The sequence below is a fragment of the Actinia tenebrosa genome, unplaced genomic scaffold (assembly GCF_029948245.1).
Source record: "Actinia tenebrosa isolate PJP-AT-01 unplaced genomic scaffold, QUT_ActTen_1.0 PGA_scaffold4__44_contigs__length_22323623, whole genome shotgun sequence".
Taxonomy (NCBI): domain Eukaryota; kingdom Metazoa; phylum Cnidaria; class Anthozoa; order Actiniaria; family Actiniidae; genus Actinia; species Actinia tenebrosa.
Window position 1 is genome coordinate 1,997,030 of NW_028292581.1, and position 20,000 is coordinate 2,017,029.

General features: G+C 35.6%; 1 protein-coding gene across 2 annotated transcripts in view; it reads right to left on the reverse strand.

Moving 5' to 3' along the window:
• LOC116290062 (disco-interacting protein 2 homolog A) overlaps positions 1-20,000 on the reverse strand; it is a 28,945-nt gene that overhangs the window by 5,903 nt on the left and 3,042 nt on the right. For both annotated transcript variants that reach the window (XM_031697046.2, XM_089036526.1), the window contains exons 2-31: positions 19,368-19,475; positions 15,471-15,536; positions 14,660-14,734; positions 14,326-14,481; positions 13,613-13,882; positions 13,007-13,059; positions 12,839-12,899; positions 12,548-12,621; positions 12,008-12,131; positions 11,168-11,262; positions 10,800-10,910; positions 9,683-9,806; positions 8,585-8,691; positions 8,152-8,254; positions 7,515-7,579; positions 7,315-7,408; positions 6,880-6,999; positions 6,274-6,388; positions 5,800-5,939; positions 4,574-4,710; positions 4,087-4,179; positions 3,494-3,706; positions 2,882-2,932; positions 2,705-2,752; positions 2,132-2,264; positions 1,590-1,702; positions 1,218-1,298; positions 819-942; positions 684-725; positions 280-581 (exon numbers count right to left, since the gene is read on the reverse strand). In XM_031697046.2, the coding sequence (XP_031552906.2) occupies positions 280-581; positions 684-725; positions 819-942; positions 1,218-1,298; positions 1,590-1,702; positions 2,132-2,264; positions 2,705-2,752; positions 2,882-2,932; positions 3,494-3,706; positions 4,087-4,179; positions 4,574-4,710; positions 5,800-5,939; positions 6,274-6,388; positions 6,880-6,999; positions 7,315-7,408; positions 7,515-7,579; positions 8,152-8,254; positions 8,585-8,691; positions 9,683-9,806; positions 10,800-10,910; positions 11,168-11,262; positions 12,008-12,131; positions 12,548-12,621; positions 12,839-12,899; positions 13,007-13,059; positions 13,613-13,882; positions 14,326-14,481; positions 14,660-14,734; positions 15,471-15,536; positions 19,368-19,475 (3,398 nt within the window). The remainder of the gene's footprint in view (positions 1-279; positions 582-683; positions 726-818; positions 943-1,217; positions 1,299-1,589; positions 1,703-2,131; positions 2,265-2,704; positions 2,753-2,881; positions 2,933-3,493; positions 3,707-4,086; positions 4,180-4,573; positions 4,711-5,799; positions 5,940-6,273; positions 6,389-6,879; positions 7,000-7,314; positions 7,409-7,514; positions 7,580-8,151; positions 8,255-8,584; positions 8,692-9,682; positions 9,807-10,799; positions 10,911-11,167; positions 11,263-12,007; positions 12,132-12,547; positions 12,622-12,838; positions 12,900-13,006; positions 13,060-13,612; positions 13,883-14,325; positions 14,482-14,659; positions 14,735-15,470; positions 15,537-19,367; positions 19,476-20,000) is intronic.

The window sequence follows — 20,000 nt, forward strand, 5'->3', positions numbered from 1 at the left end:
AGTATATGAAGTAAGAAGAAACGAATAGACGATACAAAAGAAAATGGAAAGGAAAGGAATGGAAAGGAAAGGAAAGGAAAGAAAAACAAGAACTTAAGAAAGAATGAATGAAAGAGAGAGAGAGAAAAACAGCGAAAAAAGAAAAAGGGAGGAAGAAAAAGGAAGAAAAAGAGAAAAATAAGATACTAAGTAGAAAATATAAGCAGAAAGAGAGGGAAAAGAAGACAAATATTATCTAAAAAAAAGTAAACAGCAAATAAAGAATAAAAGCAAACAAACCTTGACACCCGATAGCATCCCAGTTGTTGATACGCTAAAATCCAGATAAGCAATCATCTCGGGCGTTGGCCAGCGGTAATGATTAGCCAGCTTTTTCTTCGGCACGTCATCCGTGGATATAATTGATGGCCACGATTTATAATCGACTACAGCAATCGCTTCCTTGCTCTTAAAGATCTTAGCGATGGAGTTAAGAGTCATTACGGCTCGAGCCTTACTGACGTCTGTTACCATTTTTACGGTGGGGAGGGTGGACGAGACGTTATTTGCATGCGGTGGACGCACGGGCACTGGGATCAAACCTAAAGAGAGAAAACGATTCGAAATTAGGCTAGATTTCTTTGATTCATCCAAGAATTTTTCCATTACTAATGGACAAGGATTGAAGATGAGTTGTTACCTACCAGCATACATACACCCGAAGACAGCCACTATGAAGTCAACACCTGATGAAAAGATCAAAATACCGTGAAAAATTGAAGGGCAAAACATCATCTCTTTGCGTGGGGAGTAATACTTTCTACGTGTCATATACTTACCAGGAGGGTAGAGTAGGGCCACTATGTCACCTGAAGTCAGTTTCCCGCTTTCGAGGGCAAACTGTGCGAGTCGTTCTGCTCTCTTGTGCAGCTGAATGATCGACAAAGTAGCAGAGACGGTTCCCTGAAAAAGGTAATGAAGACATTAACGGTCAATGCGTGATGCAGACGCAACTGTCAACCTTTATAACGAATTCTTTAACCGTAACGAGAGAAGCAAAAAGATTCGTGTGATGAAGAGTGGTCAGTATCAGAATATTCCAATAGCGTATTTAAACCGCTATCAATATTTCTAAGATCTCTTCAACTTCAGATGCCCGAGTTACTGACTTGAGTCAATGAAAGCATCAAAAAGATTCTTTATCTGAGCTTGTTTAATGTGCATAGTATTGTAATTACCTTTGAGTTAAGAGATGTGTAGAGCACGTGATCTGGTGAGGCTTGGGCCCGCCATTTAAGAATCTCAGACAAAAATTGATACTGAAAAATAGAGGTAGCAAAAGCAAAAGTTAATAATAAGAATGTCTACAATAAAACATGATGCACAAAAGTGCAATGTGATAGTAGGTTTTATATGAAAGGAAAGCACATGACTCTTGGATGATTTCCGTATTCAATGTGTAGTGATGTGTAGTACAAACGTTGAACTTCGCATAACCAAAACCTAATATCATAAAAGATCGCCTCATATCATCCATTGTTTTCAATGCCTGTGGCTCATGTGAAGTTCGACGTTTGATCTAAGCCTTAGTTATATATAGTTGAAGGTACCTTTCTTGCCAAATCTGTTTCTTCTCCTGTATCAGCAATCTCTCTTCCTGCTGCGCCTCCTATTCTTGTACCCATCACGATGTTACCCACCATAGTCGCTGCAGGACCCGGTTCTGTAAACAACACGAAGTAAGTTTAATGAAAGTTAATTCCGTGGGTAAGTAAACAGAACAAAGGGCAAGGAGTAACAAAAGTAAACAAAAGTAAAGGAGAAAGGAAGGGAAGGGAATGGGAAGAGAAGAGAAGAGAAGAGAAGAGAAGAGAAGAGAAGAGAAGAGAAGGGAAGGGAAGGGAAGGGAAGGGAAGGGAAGGGAAGGGAAGGGAAGGGAAGGGAAGGGAAGGGAAGAGAAGAGAAGAGAAGAGAAGAGAAGAGAAGAGAAGAGAAGAGAAGAGAAGAGAAGAATACAAGGAAAACAAATAGAAAGAAATATAATGATATAACGATAACACACATGCATGTATAAAATGGAATGCAAAGAAAAGATCTCGATGCATCAATTAAGCTGAAGGAAAGGATAACACTTCTAAAGGACTTTACAAACCTGGATGTTTCTGCCTGGGCTGTGGTAAATTAGTCACACATGTATGTGGGCACATCAGAATATTAACAGGATGAAGTGATCCATCTAGGAACTTCTGAGTTGTCTCATGGATGTGTACAGAACCCGATGTCGTCTGTGGAAAAAAAAAATAAACAAAATTTTTTCCCTGTTCATAACATGTTTTTTTCTTCCTTGAAAATAATTTCTTTTCTTATGAAAAACGATTGTAAAGATACACTAAATAAATATGGATGCAATAACCCTCTTTAGCTTGGACATGCTTAATGTTTTCCCATTTCAAACCACATGTCATTCCCTTGATTATCATTTCTTTGTTTAATGGCTGTGCATGAGAAGACACATGAATTTCACACAAACAAAGAATCTCAAAGAAATGACACGTGGTGTTAAATGGGAAAACAACACACCCAAGCTTTATGAAAAGAAATCGATCCCCAAACTCTTAACATGTTCAAGCTTAAGAGGTGTATTCATGAAGAAAGAAAATAAGGAATCCTCATCTAATAGAAGTAAATAAGCTTTTAAAAGCATTTAAAAACTATGTGGACCAACCTTGGGTAATCCTCCAGGAGCCACTAAACAAAGACAATAAACACCAACCTACAAACAAACAAATAAGTTAAACAAAATATTATATAGGTTGAGGAATGTATGACCCAGATGAGCATTATACTAACACAGGTAATATTAATGATGGTAAATGTGATGAATATACTTGATGATACTCACGTTGTGGATGCTGTCGACTGCAGGTAACACGTGACTCATCCATTGGAAACTCTGGGATAAAGGGATGAAGAATTAGTCAATGTTATTATTCTAGAAATGTCATCAACGATAAGAGCTTTGCAATGCCATCCAAGGGCGGATCCAGGGGGAGGGTCGGGGGGGTCGCGACCCCCCTGTCATTCCTGAGGTCAAATGGGCTTCCTGTGGTAAAAATGCGACTGGGATTCCTTTGCCTACGGAATTTACCCCTGAGACCCCCCCTTCAAAAAACCCTGGATCCGCCCTTGCCATCATTATCAACAACAGCCCTCAGAGTCATACAGCATATAATAACTACAGACAACACTTGCATATTGCCAGATTTATCATCATCATTATCATATAACATGACCATCATTATAGCCTGCCACTTAATTACTATTAATGACAAAATGGTTATCATTATCAGATATTCAGCATCTTCATCTTTACTATCACAATTTTTTTATTTATTAGCCAACACTCTACCATGCATGATAAACATAAAGACCATCTAAATCACTACTACTGGTATTATTGACAAAATCATCACCATCAGTTATTAACATAAATGATAAATGGATGTACACAAACCTCTTCTTCAGTGCAGTTTGGTCTCTGTTCAGCCACCACGACTATCCTATCATCCTTGAGAACATGGATAGAGAATATAGCAATTCGCCCTCTGTATACAAACTTGATTGGATCCACAGCAAGTATTGTAGCCTTTAGATCATCACAGTTATGTCTTCTGCCACCGACCTTGAGAAGACCATCTACTGTACCACATACAAACACAAGACCACCCTACAGGGGGGGGAAACAATACTATTAGTTAACCGATAACAATCTCCCCCTACAAACTACTCCTCTCTGTTGTTGCATTAGGAAATGGCCCATCCCTCATTTTCCATTCTGTTTATTGTAAAACTGTTGTGCGTCTTTTGCGTGCCCTCCCCTCTTGAGCCTAATTTTTTTAATGACCCCCCACCAAATCCCATCACCCTCTGCCTGATAAAAAAAGGTGCGAAAAATATCTGTAGTCATGGCGTAGTTGCACTGTAATTTACTGTAACTGCAACTGAGGCTAGCAACTATGCACTTCGAAGATTGAAGAAAAGACTGACAAGTGATTTTGATGTCATGGCTTGTCATACCATGATAGTTCTGTAAAATGATGTACTTACTGGACCCATGAAACCAAGAAGACCAGTTCTCACAAAGTCACCATGTTGCATGTAAGGATCGATAGGTATACCATCTTCAGTATGTGGTTGCACCTGAAAACCAACCATATACCCCAGTCATACAGACATCTGGAAATATGTCTATTTTCAACTTAAGGATTCTAAGCCGATATAATGTTTGTAGGCTAGTAAAGTAAATTAGGTGCTCTTTCTAGTACTTGTATAAACCCCTCGCAGCACGTCGGAATGCAGTTCAATTTGGAGGACATGATAATAGATTTCCAATTCTCAGGAGATTGAAATTCTTTTGTTTTGTTCTCCAAATTGAGCTTCTTTGACATCACATGCAAAGGGTCTATAGGCTTTTAGTTTGCTCTGAATTTTCGGTTACCATTTTGGCAAGTGGCAAAGGGTCTATCTTATCATTGTGATTAGTGTTAGTTATCACATTCATAAGGTTCTTTCTTTGCTCTAAATGGTTAGTTACCTTATATGTGTGGTTTGTTTTTCCAGCAAGCCCCCAGTAGGCACTCCCTGTAGAACCACTTGATATACATAGCTCCCCCACCTCATCACTTTTACACAGACAAGGAGAACCTTCCAGCTTTATCACAGCAATGCGAGCTGGAAATAACAAGAACATTCATATGTCAATGAATCATGGCAGTTAGAAGTTTGTAATGAACCTGGGGAGGGGGAAGGGGGGACTTTCTCAAACACTTCCATTTTCTTGTCTAATATCACCATAAATCAGAAACCAGAGTTTTAGGATTGGATGTTTGCCGTCCAGCTCCTTATGCTACAGTAAAACCCCTCTATACCGGACAGTGCTGGGACCTATAAAAATTTCCGGTTTAGTGGGGGTTCCGGTATACTGAGATTTTTTGCAAATTACTTTTGTTTTTGATTTGAATAGGTGCGATATCACACCTATTGAAAATATGTTTGTGTCTAATCGTTTGGCGTCAGTATAAACAAACACGTAAACGAAAGTTCAAGTAAAAATATCAACATTAAGATCAAAAACTAAGCAAATTTCTTAACTTTTATTTCAAAAGAACGCCAAGAAGAAACATTCTAAATACGATCTGAACAAAATCCCTGGTAAAATGGACTGGGAATGGCTGGGAATGACCCCAAAGCCATGTGACATGAAAAAACATGGCGGCCACAACTTCGCAAACCATTCGATCTTTAGTATTTCTCAACACTATTAAACCTTCCTTATGCATTCTGTTTGAACATTTATATATTGAAAACAATTAATTAGCCTTTATATGTCTATTTGTGAACAAGATTTACTATTTAAAGAAAATGTTCGATGAATTTGTGAGTTTAGAAGCTGTCCCTGTAGACTCAATTTACACACCCGCAAATACGCTAGTGACAGTAGTTCTGAAACAAGTGTACGTTCTTCCGGACTAGTGGGGTTGAATTCTATTGTTAAATAGCGTTTGGTACCAAAATTTTCGTCCGGTTTCCGGAATAGAGAGGTTCCGGTTTACTGAGGTTTATTTTACAAAAGATATATGGGAAAAATTTCCGGACCAAAACTTTTGTCTGGTTTAGAGAGAATTCTGGTATACTGAGGGTCCGGTATAGAGGGGTTTCACTGTATTGTGTAAAATGATGAAATATTTTGTCACCAGAAGAAAGGTCCTAACTCAGTTTGAAAAAGGTTCACAGTTAATGTTAACCAAAAAAATGATTTACCTCCAGGCAAGACAGTACCACAATCCTGAAGAGTCAGTGAAGTCAGAGAACCCTCCTTGTCTACCCGCACAACACCATGACTTAGCCCTGACAGAGACAGCACACCACGACCAGTTGCTGTTGAACCTGGCTTGCAAGGTCTGAAAGGGAAGAACATTTGATACAAATAAATATTTAGTGATATTTAGGGCAAATAGTGAAATTAGTGAAATAGAAATAAAATAAATAAATAAATGAGTAAATGAATAAATAAATGAATGAATGAATAAATAAATGAATGAATAAATAGATAAATAAATAGATAAATAAATAAATGAACAAATGAACAAATAAACAAATAAATAAAGGTTTATTATTATTAGTGATGAGATCCAATCATAATATAAACATAATATGACAAGGGTATAAAGGCAAAAGGATAGCAGGAGACCAAGAAAAGAATGATATTGCTTGATACATTTACAAGATGCTCACCTTCTCAAGGAGACAGTCATTGTTTCTGAAGAACTTGCACATGGACAAAGTGACTCTGGGATTAGGCCTTTGCTCTCAAATGCATTGAGGAAAGCATCACAGGCAGATAAGGACCCTGAAATGAAAATTGGGTCAGCATTATTAAATAATTATGCAATTAATACTATACTTCACTCCTCAAGCTATTGTCATTTTCTTTGCTGGTTTGCATGGTTTAATTTTAAAGAATAAGACTCCAAAGCTGCCGCTGCCTCATTAAACCAACACCCTAAAGGTGTGGCATGAGCAACTATCCCAGCTACCTGACCCATACCATCATTTTGCTGATAATGATGGACTATAGCCCATGTTTTTGATCGATTTTGGATTTTTTGGCTATTTTCGGCCAAAAAAGCATGGGCTATAGGCCATGGTTTTGATTGATTTTGGGCAATTTTCACACCTTTTCAAATATTATCCATTATTTATTTTGCTTTTACACTTGGTGATTTTACCACTGAAGGAGGTGATGTAGCCAAGCATTAAAACAATACATACTTATCAGTGTGTATGTGATGTGATGATTGTAAAATATACATGATACAACCAATAGGTAAAGCAACTTACATGGATTAGCCCTGTCAGCCAATAATAACATCCTGATTGAAGAAAGATTGATATCCTTGACATCTTTACTGGCATGTAAGGACCAGTGCAGGTCACGAGAACTCACCAGAGCACAGGTTGCTGTATCAAAACAATTAAAAAAAATTTTTTTAAAACAAAATTTATCTTAAGGTTTTTGGAATATCATTTCATTATAAAAGCTTAACCTAACTATTGTCTGTTTTGTTGCCCCACATCAAGCTCAATTTTTTTTCTTTTTTGTGTTTATTTTGTTGAAGAAATTTCTAATAAGCAGGAGAAAAACTCCCCACCTGGTCACATAATATGAGGCATAAGGCCCTCATATTTTGCCTCTTCGGCAATAGCCACAGTAATGGAAAATATATTTGAAAAGATATCCTACCCTTGAACTGAAAAAATTTAAGTACTTTTTACCTCTGTATTTGGTGACCATTTGAAGCCACATTGCTGGGGAATTCTTGAGAATTGATGGTGGAACATAGATGACATGCATTCCATTCAGCACAGACTAAAATGCAATTGAATAGCCAGCTGTTAGTCACATGGAAAAGATAATAATTTACAGATGAATTCTATGAAGATTCGAAGAATCAATGTTACTATTGAGTACATACAGCCATAACAGAATGCCATAATCCAACTTCTCGTTTTGGGTCAAGAACACTTATCATGATTTCACCTATAATTAAAACAAATAAATAAATGATGAAATAAAATAAAAATTCTACAATAATTATTATCATTGTCAGCCATCATCAACAACATTAAATCGTCATTTATGATCATTATCACCACTGGCATAACTATTAACTATTACCAACTTGATTCTCTTCATCATTAATCAACATTGGTATCATCATCATCAACTCTCCCAGAAATGTCCAACACTATCAAATGAAGCTGTAATAAAAAGGCTCTAATTTTGTGCAACACAGTTAATTAGCCACCAGTCTACATCCATCACCATCACCATCATGACCATCGCCATCACCATCATCACCGCCATCACCATCATCACCGCCATCACCATCATCAAAGCCATCACCATCACCGTCACTGTCACCATCACTATCACCATTGCTGCACCATCACCATCACCAGCAGCAGCAATAGTAGCAGATGTAACAGTATCAACATTATAATGCTATATATATTTTAATATATTTATAATATCTTAATATCAGAATCCCCATCCATGCCTTGATATAATGATCTAATATCTAGCAGAGACTCTAAGGTTCTCTAAGTTACCTTCAGAATAATCACAAGCCTGTGTCAGTGTCTGACTGTGCAAAGCCATGCTCATTCTAGTAACAGTCACTCCCAAGACAGCACCATCTTTACCAAGCACTGACTGGAAAACAAACAAATTGAATGAGCAAAATATTGCTTGGAAAAAATCCTAAGCCACAAACAATCAGGAAGACAAATTTTATCACTGATAAACATTGTCATGTTCAGTGGTGGTTGTAGTTACAGCAGCAGTAACATCAGTAGTGGTTGTGTTTGTAGTAGTAGTAAATCTTTAATCCTGGACTGACAACAGTCTAATTAATACATGCTCTTTTAAAAAGCTGTAAATTTATAAGAACTACAAGAAATCCTACTTTTTGGGGTGCTCCATGGCCCCTGCTACATTACTACATTTCCACTATAAAATAGGAACTATACAAAATATACATACTTCTATGTATGCAGGAGAACTCCTGTCCAGATTGGTTGGTGGTTGCCAGTCTTTTGGTGTTGGTCTACCAAGGTTTTCTGTTATGAACCATTGTACTTTAGGCCAACCTAATTGAAAGTATTTATACTTTTAATTAAATACCCCCACAAGATTAATAAGGTATGAAACGATGACCCTTTCAACAGAAACTACCAGTATTTTTAGGGTTTTAGCTAACAAACTTGTTGACCTGGTTTCATGATTGCATGGACAAATCAGAATTGCAAGCAGTGATTATAGGCTTGTTTTTGAGTTTCTGTAGCTTCACTAGTATGAAGAAATCTGGGCTTTTGACTTCCACCAACACTATTAAAACTGAAATCATGTTGTACATGGAGCTGTGTGGGTCACAGAAACATAGGAACTGCTCTAAAGATAGCACATCATCATTCGCAGCTGATCCGAGAAAGAATACTAGTCAATCAGAATCAAGAAAATTTGCAAAACCGAGGTGTCAATTTCCTTCTCAAAATTATGGATTTACAGGCCAACAAATGAAAATAATTTGTTGCTTATAAGAGTTTGATAACAGTGACACATTATAATTATTGAGTTTTATGTTTTTATTGCAATGGCAGGCATGATTTTATATTTTGCTGGCCAATTTTGTCAAGCTTCATTGCAGCCTAGTCTTGCAGTGATGTCATTTTTGCATCACTATTCAGTAGTTGTGAGTTGCCTGTTGGAATTTAGTTCTTCACTGCTGTCAGTCAAAAAGGTAAAAGGTACTGACTGACTATTTTGATTGACGGCAGAGGAAAACCAATTTCACGACAAGCAGTTGAAATGTCTGAGTTTGAAGAATATTGAGAATTGCAGAAATGATGTTCGTGTTTCAATCATGATTTAAATTTTTTTTAGTACATTTCTTGTATAATGAGGTAATTTATTCCTTGGAAGTTACACAACAATAATTAATATTACACTAATGGAATGTTCTATGCAGCTCATTAAATGTGAGTTGGCCGCAGCTGACTTAGATGCAGCTTGATGATGAACCAATATTAAGAGTTTGCTCAGATTTTTAAATAAGAAAATGACTGCATTCTAAATATTTACCTTTGAAGTTACAAACATGCCCTGAATCATATTTAGGAAGGCTTTTAAGACAAGCTTCAGTTGTCAGAGCCCATGACACTCCACAGCTTCCTAATAGGAACCCTATCTGTTGACATCCAGGATACTACAAGAATAAAAATAATACCTTTTACTTCCTTGTCAACATGACCTGAAGGGTCTTTTACTGACTAATGCTGATGCTGATAGATGATGCATTTCCTGGATATTAGGGAAGTGAAAGTTCTATCTCTAAGTATACTAAATTAGGAACCAGAAAGCTATTTTTACATTGATGTGCCAGCATTCTGTGTAAGCTTGTAAAAATGAACTCCTAAATTCCAATTGGAATTTACAGTGGATGAATAGCTACTCTGTAGAAATGCCACTGCTAAATCCCATTTATTTTTTATTTTATTTTTATTTATTTATTTATAATAATTAAAATTAATCATTATTACAGTAAATATGTTAATTTGTTATAAATATTCAATGTATAATTATAATTTGTATTATGTTGCTCAATAAGGTATGTATGTATAACTACATTATAATTATAATTAGCTATTCTTTTTGTGAGACTTGTAATAAGAAATGATTTTCAAGTAAAGCAATTTCTGGATATCTTTTTTGAAACAGAGAAGGAAGAAAAATGAGTAGTGGCTTTTCAAACTACATGTATCCATAACTAAAGGACCTATGACCTATGCTATATATCCAATCCTACTATACCTCCTAACTGTATCCTACCACACCATAACCCTATTATGTAGTAACCTATTCTACCCTACCATGGCTTATCATACTTTATCACACCCTACATGTACTCCAATTATCTCGCAACCTACTATTTCCTTGGTTTCTTATACTCTTTCCACTGCAATCTACCCAGCTGTACCTTACAATTACACTACCCTTCCTTCCATCGTTTCTTGGACAATAACCTACATCTTGTAACTCTGGAACATGCTTTAGTTCTGTCTCTATAAAGATCATTTACCCCCAATTTTAAACCTAGACACTGTCCCTAAACCACACCCTTGATTTTTCTCAAGGACAATGTACCAGAACCCCCAAACTCCAGATCCTACCACTAGATCCACCAACAAAGCTTACTTACATCTTTTGCCGATGGAGGTTCTATAGGTACAGGAATAACACCAGCAAGTAGACACCCATAGAAACTTGTTATAAATCCAATAGGGTCATCTACTTGATAGACAAGAGCAACCTACAACAAATAACAATACCATTGATGTAACTATTAGAGTACATTAACACTATAACCATGCAACATAATAAGCACTAAACGGTACTAAATAGTGTTATCCCTATAGAGGCTTAGCACCATCATGTGCACACCCCACCCCCCCCCCCCCCCCACTATTACTACTTACCCAATTGACTGGCAACATTTGAAAAATAAATGTCCACTTTCCTCATAGTCAATAATTGATCTCAAAAAACAATCAACTGCAGAGTACTAACCCTATCACCACCCATGATTGACGTTCCCTCTTTATGACTACCAACTTTATTTAGCAATGCAAATGCAACTTTCATGGACCTTGACATCAGTTTACCTATGAAAATAATCATAGATAATATAATATATTATTGTATTGTTTTATCTGTCCAAAAAAGCAATGCTCCTAATACTAGAAATAGCAATGGTCACTACTGCCAGCATTATCACCGTAATCATAATCATAACCACCATCCTTATTCAACACCAGTATCATCATCATCATCATTATCATCATCATCACCATCATTTACCACCATCATCACCATCAACACCAACATCATTACACCAACATTTAACACCATCATCATCACCATCATTTACCACCATAATCACCATCATCAACACCACCATCATTATCGCCATCATCACCACCATCATTATCACCAACATTAAACACCATCATCATCACCATCATTCAACACCAGCATCATCGTCACCATCATTCAACACCAGCACCACCATCATTAACCACCATCATTGTCACCATCATCACCACCAACACTACCATCATCATCACTATTGTCATCACCATCATCATCATTTAACACCAGCAACACCATCAACATCACTTATCACCATAATCATCATGATCATCATCATTCAACACCATCATTATAATCATCATTCACTAACATCATCATTCACAACTGCCACCGTCATCATAATCATCTGATAACAGTTTACTATCAATGCATCCACTTGATGGCTATTAATTTGGCAAGAGAGACATTTTGTGCAGTCACATCCAAGATAAGAGGTTGTAACGTTGAACACTGGAATAAAAGAGCTCTGTATCTCACCATATGTTAATACAGCAGATGTCTTTCCATGGCTATCAATAACACTACAACATGGCTGTTTAGCTGTATTTGATCCATACTTCATTACAGCTTCTTCTAAACATCGTGGAACTTCACTTGCAACCTAGAAAAATGTAATTGTTTCATTATAAACTTGTTTAATGCCCAACATTTATTCCATGCAGTAGTAGAAGACTGCACTTGATAAAAAGGTTGCTTCTCTTTTGCTCTACAGCTTCCAGCATGTTTGTATCACAGTACATGCACATAGAAACATGCCAGCATTTTAAAATTACTGTTATAAATAATGAAGAGTCCTTAAGTTTAGAGTGCTTGCACTAAACCCATGAAACAAATACTAATTTTTAGTACTAAATAGTGATAATCAAACAATAGGAAACAAAGGATTCTGTATGAATTACTACTAATTAGTACTAAATATCATTCACGGGTTTAGTGCGTGCACTCTACTTTAATATAGTCTGGATGAACATGGTGTTTTTTTTTGTTTGATAATTTTCTTTTATTGACATAACTTACCTCAAGTTGTTCTCCAACCACTGGTTTTAATACTTGACCTTCTGGTTTGGGAGCATTTGGGTCTACTTTTGTTGCTACCATAACAAATAAAATGAAACATTAACTACTTGAACAATGATAGGATAAAGATCAAAGAAACTTCTGGAGCATCCCTAATAATGGAATTGCAATTTCAATAATGGACCATTCAATAAAATAAATAAATATACCAGAAAAAATTTATGTAACAGTTTTCTAGCTTAAAAAAACCATTCTGGATTAATCCATGGTTTATATGACGTATAAATATACCTTCTAATAAGTCATCATCATCATCCTTATAAAAGTTTTCTAATGGCTTCTTTTTTGGCCGCTAAAACAAAACAAAAGCCAAAACATCACTTTTAACCTATACAAATGGCAAAGATTAAATCAATGGCATGGGTTAAGACTGTGTTTAATACTGTGGTAGATATTAACCTTTAATGTGTTTAATAGTTGTTGAATCTTTGATGAAACTCTGCTTGTGGCAACTACGGGATACAAAAAAATCAAAACTTTACATTTTAGTACATCCCTGAAAATATACATAAGACATTATTTAATAATAAAAAATAAATAATAATAGGATTAACAGTGGATTCTACAGAGTGGCTCTTCTCAAACCCTCAAAACACAGGAGAGAACCAACAAGCAACTTTAATCACATATGACACTGAGTCCGGCGGGACTCGAACCTGGGTCACACTGGTGAGAGGCGAGCCACCCCAGTTATTTTATCACTCTCAGGGTTAAATATAATAACTGCTCAATGGCTGGACATGATGGCTGGCCACATTGGACTGATTAATATGTGACTGAGTCAGTCAATGTGTCTGGACAAGATAGCTTAGTCTGGACAGTGCCAATTTTGGCCAGACATTGTCAACCTGGCCATTATCTTTTGCCCTGGCTCTCTCACTATACTATTTTGTTTACAGTATTTTTGAGGCTTTCACGTTTAGACATGATATTGATATTTTGTTTATACTAAATCAATCAGAACTCTATAATTAGACTTATTGTGTATTTTTCGTTATACCATACCTGCTGCTTCACTTCCTTCATCTGCAATTCTCAGAGACTGAACATGAGCTACTCTGGTTGGAGCTTTAGTATCTGAGGCTTTCCTGGTAACATCAGGAGGACCCGTGATAACTGTTACACTCCCTGAGCTGTCTTGACTGTAACGAACATTGCTTATTTCAGGAGGAGGGGCTGGGAAATCTTCTGTTAATGTTTTGTCAAGTGGTGGAGAGGGTGGTGGGGTGTAATCAGCAACTGGTAAATTATAGGAATCCTGAGACGATACTGAATCTGTTGAGATTAATGGACAAAATCTTCTCAGTACATTACATTAAAAATAAAATGAGAATGTGTAACAAATATTAATTAGATGTCATAGATGTGCTCTCGATTTATTGAGAGTATGCCATGTAGTATACTACTGAACAAAGCATGAGGGGGAAAATGTTTTATTTCTTAAATATCACTCTTTCCATAATTATGTGATTCACACAAGGAGACAGACTTGTTGTTCTTTATATAGCAGGGTGGGTGGGCTTGGAACTAGAGAAAAATCCTAAAATCAAATGTGAGACCCAAAAATTCTATACATGTGATAGAGAGATCATACAAGGATCAAACCCAAGATGGTAGAGTTGGCAGGCAAGAGCACTACAACTGCTACACCTTAATTCACATTTCATGCTCTTTTGTCATTCATTTATAAACAGAGCACAAGTAAGCTCCTGATTTACCTTTCCTGGTGGAACGGTAAACTTGAGCATTTGATGGAGGTCCATTTTCGAATGATCTGCGATTGCTTTGTTTCATCAAAGACTGTCTTTTATATGGTGATGGCACATCTGTGCTCTTAGCTCGGCTTTGTGCCACAAGTGCAGCTTGTATATGGACTAGTAAACAAATGAAGTGCAAGAATGAAACTCTGTGACTATCATGATTTATTTATTAAGTTGATTGACATAATAACATATGACATAAGAAAAAAATAACGAACTGGAATGAGTGGAAGATGAAGAAGATGAAGTAAACTTGTAAGTAAGTACTAAATAAATAAACTGATATACTCACTAGGAGTAGATGAATATTGTTCTTTTATAACTGTACTTGATGATACACTCGTCTTGGTTGTTACAACTTGGGACTCTAACCAGGGTGAATAAAAAAGATATAAATTAATCAAAACTATGAATGGACAATATGATATGCATAAAATGCACTCTGGTGTCCAGAATTGCAATTTAAAAAAATGTATATACATATACCATCATTGAGGAAATTTGTAAATGGACCCCCCTCCCCCCAGGAACTTACAATTTCCGTCCATACAAACTCTGTAATTTTGTTCTTTCTATAAACCCCCTCCCTTCCAGAATTTCCATTTTCCTCCGTGGGTGGGGTATGGATACTTTCTGGAACTACTCAATTTACAAATGGAGGGCCATAGATTTCTCAATGAAAACTGTTATGTGTCACACCCTCTTTCAATAAAGTTGATTGGTTGATTGATTGATTGAATATCATTACATAATTGCAACACATTAAATTCTCTAGTGACATTGCACAAGAATGTTTCAGTCTTGGTTGTGTGTTCTGTCTGGGTATGGTCAACTCACACCTAGTATTTAAATTCAACATGCTTGGTCCTGTAGAGCCCATAAACAAGAAAGCATAGAGCCCCAGACAGATGATCTATACCTAGTCACATATCATGCTGAGTCTAAACTACAAATTGAACCAGAGGTTCGCTCCTTCTAGTTGTAAAATATTATTATATTGGACGACATAATATACCCAAAAGCTTGTTTAAATAAATATTGTAAAAATGCCCACCCTGACTTAATTCAATAATCTCTGTAGGAATATATCTATATTTCCTTACCTTTCGATGTATAAGGAGCCAGTAAGCGGGATTTCTTTTTCTCATAACCCTTTCGTGTTATATCACCTGATTAAAGAATTTAAAAAAAACCATTATGAATCATGGTAAGAATAACCAATCAATTATCATAATCACTCAGCTAGTCATAATAAACTTCATTTGTTTGATTAAAAATGCCATACTTTATCTTTGCTTCAACTTTTTAAGTATAAGGAATATCAAAGGAGACAAAAGCTTTTGGATTGGATTAAATCATCATGTAATCTTATACAGAAAAAGTGAAAATTTGACAACATGAAGATTAATCGATAGCTTAAAATTATAATAGGATTTTAGGGATCCAAAAATACTGCTGCCACCCACTGGAAAATTGACTAATTTAATTTCATATTTACAAAAAAGGAAATATTCAATTGCTGACAGAAAATTAATCAAAAAAATTAAGATTCTTATTGGGTTTGCCACAACTAAAAATGACTTTTAAATTTGATTAAATATTCAACAAAAATATATAAAAAAACAATAAGAGTCTAATCCTGAGGAATGCAATGTTTTTCCTTCCAGAAAGTATACAGCAGTAGTTATGTTTTAGGTTTATAGAGTAAGAATATTTGATTATTAGCATTAATTGTCACTTTAATGATAATCTAAATATAGGTTTTTAAAAATCCATAAGAAACTAGATGAGGCTTCTTAAATATTCAAATACCAAGATTAAATACAGTCTTTATCTATTTAACTAAACCTCTAGATATTTATATTTAATGATAAATTGTTTAGCATTAGTGATAAAAAAACTTGTGGAATGTTGCATGATATCCAATAAGTGGAAAATTTAAAATGACAAGTTAAGAGAGGCATAATAGATTATGACATGGATCATTTAATATCATCTTAATAAATCATTCAGTAAGAACTTTATACTAATATATTCTTATTTTTTCGTTATATAAAAATATTAAAAATAGAGGATATAGGGGAAAAAGAACGTCAGTAAAAACTGACATCAGTATGACACTAAAACATTTTCAATCTTTATTTTCCTTTATATTTTCTATTAAATGTATTACAAAATCATCTAGGTTAATATCAAAAATATTAAATAACATTCAAATCCAATAAATGTTTTATGGAAAAAAATATGCAAAGAAATGTATCTTTAAAAAATAAGAAGCGACTTTTAAAAATGACAAAGTATGAAAAATAAATAAATAAATAAATCACTTTTATTTAAGTGTCTAGTCGTTTTAGCGCTTTCACACTAATTGGGGACACTTTTCGCTCACACGTATTACCACTACATTAAATGTTCTAAGCACAAAACGCTCAACTCACATGTTGATTTTTATGGAGGGAGAAAACTGGAAAACCCGGAGAAAGCCCTCGCAGCATAGGAGAGAACAACACATCAAACAAACTCAATTCACATGTGACAACCGCAGGGCTTGAACCAGCTACCCAACCCATTGGACTCACAGCAGTGAAAGAGAACGTGTTAGCCGTGAACACCACCCATGCTATGTATTGTTGATCAATGAAAATGGATTTCTTTTGTGTTGGAGCAACAGAGTATTGTACTAGTCAAGAAGAAATGAAAACTATGATTATGTTCACAGTAACTGTTACGATACTCGGACACTATTAAGGTCCCAACCTCGAGCACAGTACCCATCTCCCTGATGTTTGTTGTAAGAACTGTACTCCAGAGCACTGTGCTCAGGAACAAAGTGTGAGCCAACCTTAATTGTATGCAGTACCCATCCCTGAATCTTGGCAAGGATACTTAGTGCCCATCAAGAATTTGTACATGTATTCTTGAGCATCATACTCAGCTCAGAAACCAAGTGTGAACATAAGTTATATATTATATGCTATATGTTTAAGGATGGTGAGATAAGAGACCACCAAACTTCTAGGGAGTATAAAACAACTTTCAAAAATGGAATGTGTCAATTATGCAAAGATAAAACATAATATAAACATCATAGAGGGAAAAGCCACTTGACTTTACTGAATATATGTTTCAATTGTTCAGCCATTTGTCATAGTAAAAATCCTGCTGAAGGGCTAAGGTCCAGAAAGTCAGAAAAGTTAAGCATCTTTTTCCTATATGGTGTTCAGCATTCATTAATCATTTTCATATATTTCAACATTAAAGGTAACAGGATGTAAAGAAAAAGATATGAACAACATATATAGAAGCTTAGAAGACAATAAATAATTCCAAGAAGTATCAGTGTTTGAGTTGGATGGCAGAATTTTACCATGAGATGCGGGAATTTGATATTATATATCCTATCACTTATCAGTATCAGTATCAATTTCATAAGTCCACATATTTCTATATGTGTTATTACAAACATTTGTTAAGGATAATATGACATTAATATGATGGTCCACGACAACAAAGTGAAAATCTCGAAAAAGATATATGGGAAGTAACTTTCAACAGTCTTCACATGAGGGTCAAAAGGGCAATAAGGAGGAGGGAATTATATCACAAAGTATTTGTTGAAAACTGCAGTATTATCACTATGGGAAGTCCTCACCATTACAACACAAATTATCAGCAATATAATTAGCAATTAGTAAAGTCATGCAAAAATCTTGCTAAGGAACAAAACAGCCCTGAAAAAGGCAAATAGTTGCTGTAAACAGACATCAAGGATATGCTTGTAAAAATTGTACATTTTGGAGAAAAAGCACGTAAATACATCTAGAAATGATTTTCATTATACAAGAAAAATAGAAAACATCGGCACATTTTATTTTGCCTCTATCCAGAATAATAATAGTTACGGTTCCAAAATGACTCACAACAGAATGAAATTCTTAGGCAATAGAATTGCACAACTCATTTATGCTCAAACTGATAATTTGTTTCACTAATAAATAATTCTATTGACAATAACAAATGAATATGCATTATCTAAATTACTCTAAAGGCATCAAATAATCATACAATGAATAGATAAAGGACATATATACTAAAAGTTGATGATAAAGGCATCAAATATGCTAAATAAAACAAGTAGAGGTTAATACCTCAGTGTTTACAGTCGGATATTTGGTGCCTAAATAAATCTCAATAGAGAAAGAATCTACAACACGGATTTTAAAGCAATATTGCAATATCATACAAATAAACGAAGTAAAGTATCAAGATATTATAACTAAAAGAAAAAGAAACAGCGCAATTGAAGGGTTTTCTGCAGGTATTGATGGGTGCTACTTAAAACTTTAATAAGCCGATCATTCTGGACCTATCGACTCCAGTTATACAGCTTCTGTTTACTGCAGTATTTTGTCAGAAGTACATTTATTTCAAGTAAATGCATCCCGCTGGGGTTTAAGCAAGGTGCGAATCGCCATATCATTTAAGAAGCTAGAAAACAGAGTTTTTAAAACCTCGCTGTAGAAATCAAAAGTCACAAACGGCCATAACCTCGTATGGTTGATCATGAAATATTGTGATTGAACTGAAGCTTCATGGATATTTAATGGCCCATTCTTATACCTTTTCAGGCATTTCTTGAGTTTGAAAGGGCAATCATTCATAAGAAAACATATTATATTCGAAGCTCCAGCTCAAAAATACAAAACGAAAGCCCAACACTCTTCAAGGGGTTAAAGCTGGGAATATCTGGAAAAACCGAATTAAAATTATTCGGTGTAATTTAAAGCCATGAATATTCTGATTAGACAAATTTTGACTCTCTCACACCCAACCTACTTGAACAGCAAGTAGTCAGAGAAAAACTACGACCCACAATGACTTCAAGAACAGAAATAAAACTCTAGACTTCGAGTTATTTTCTATTCCAAATCCGAAACTTCAGAGCTCCTTCTAGACGTCAGAGCTGACAGCGAAAGAGAAGTCTACTGCGGTCAACTCACCTTCGGCCAACTCTGAGTTCAATTCGCGAAGCTTTTCCAGAACCATAGGAGGCAAAGACGACTCAGGTGGCTCTGCCATACTTAATGGTCGAGATCTTGGTACTGGTTCTGAAATAAAAGAAGGAAATTTCCGGCATTCAGTGGGTGAGGTTGGCAAGAAGTGTTTACGTTCGCTGGAGGGAAGCAGAGAAATACCACGGTCACGTGATCCAAGATGGAAGACGACGACCACAATGCAACGCGAATATATACATATTATATACACCCCCAAAAATTTGAATATATGAATAGTGCGATTTTTACGATACTCAAAGATGTGCATATTTAAATTGCTTATTGAGATGTACAGTATTTCATGACTTATAAAATGACGACATAATTGTCAAGTATTTTAAAAACTTTCCTCCCTTCTCGCCCAAAGGACCGTATTTCGCAATCTGATAGTATGAAACGCAAAAAAAATAAATAAATAAAAAGACTTTTAAATGCCCTATTTTTCTACTGTATATTACTACTCAACCCTACCCCAACCACCCCACCCCCCTAGCAAATCCCCATCCAAACCCAGCCCCAATAAATTACGTCATCCATTCTTCAAGGGCCACATTCGGAAGTCAAATATTACGTGTTTCT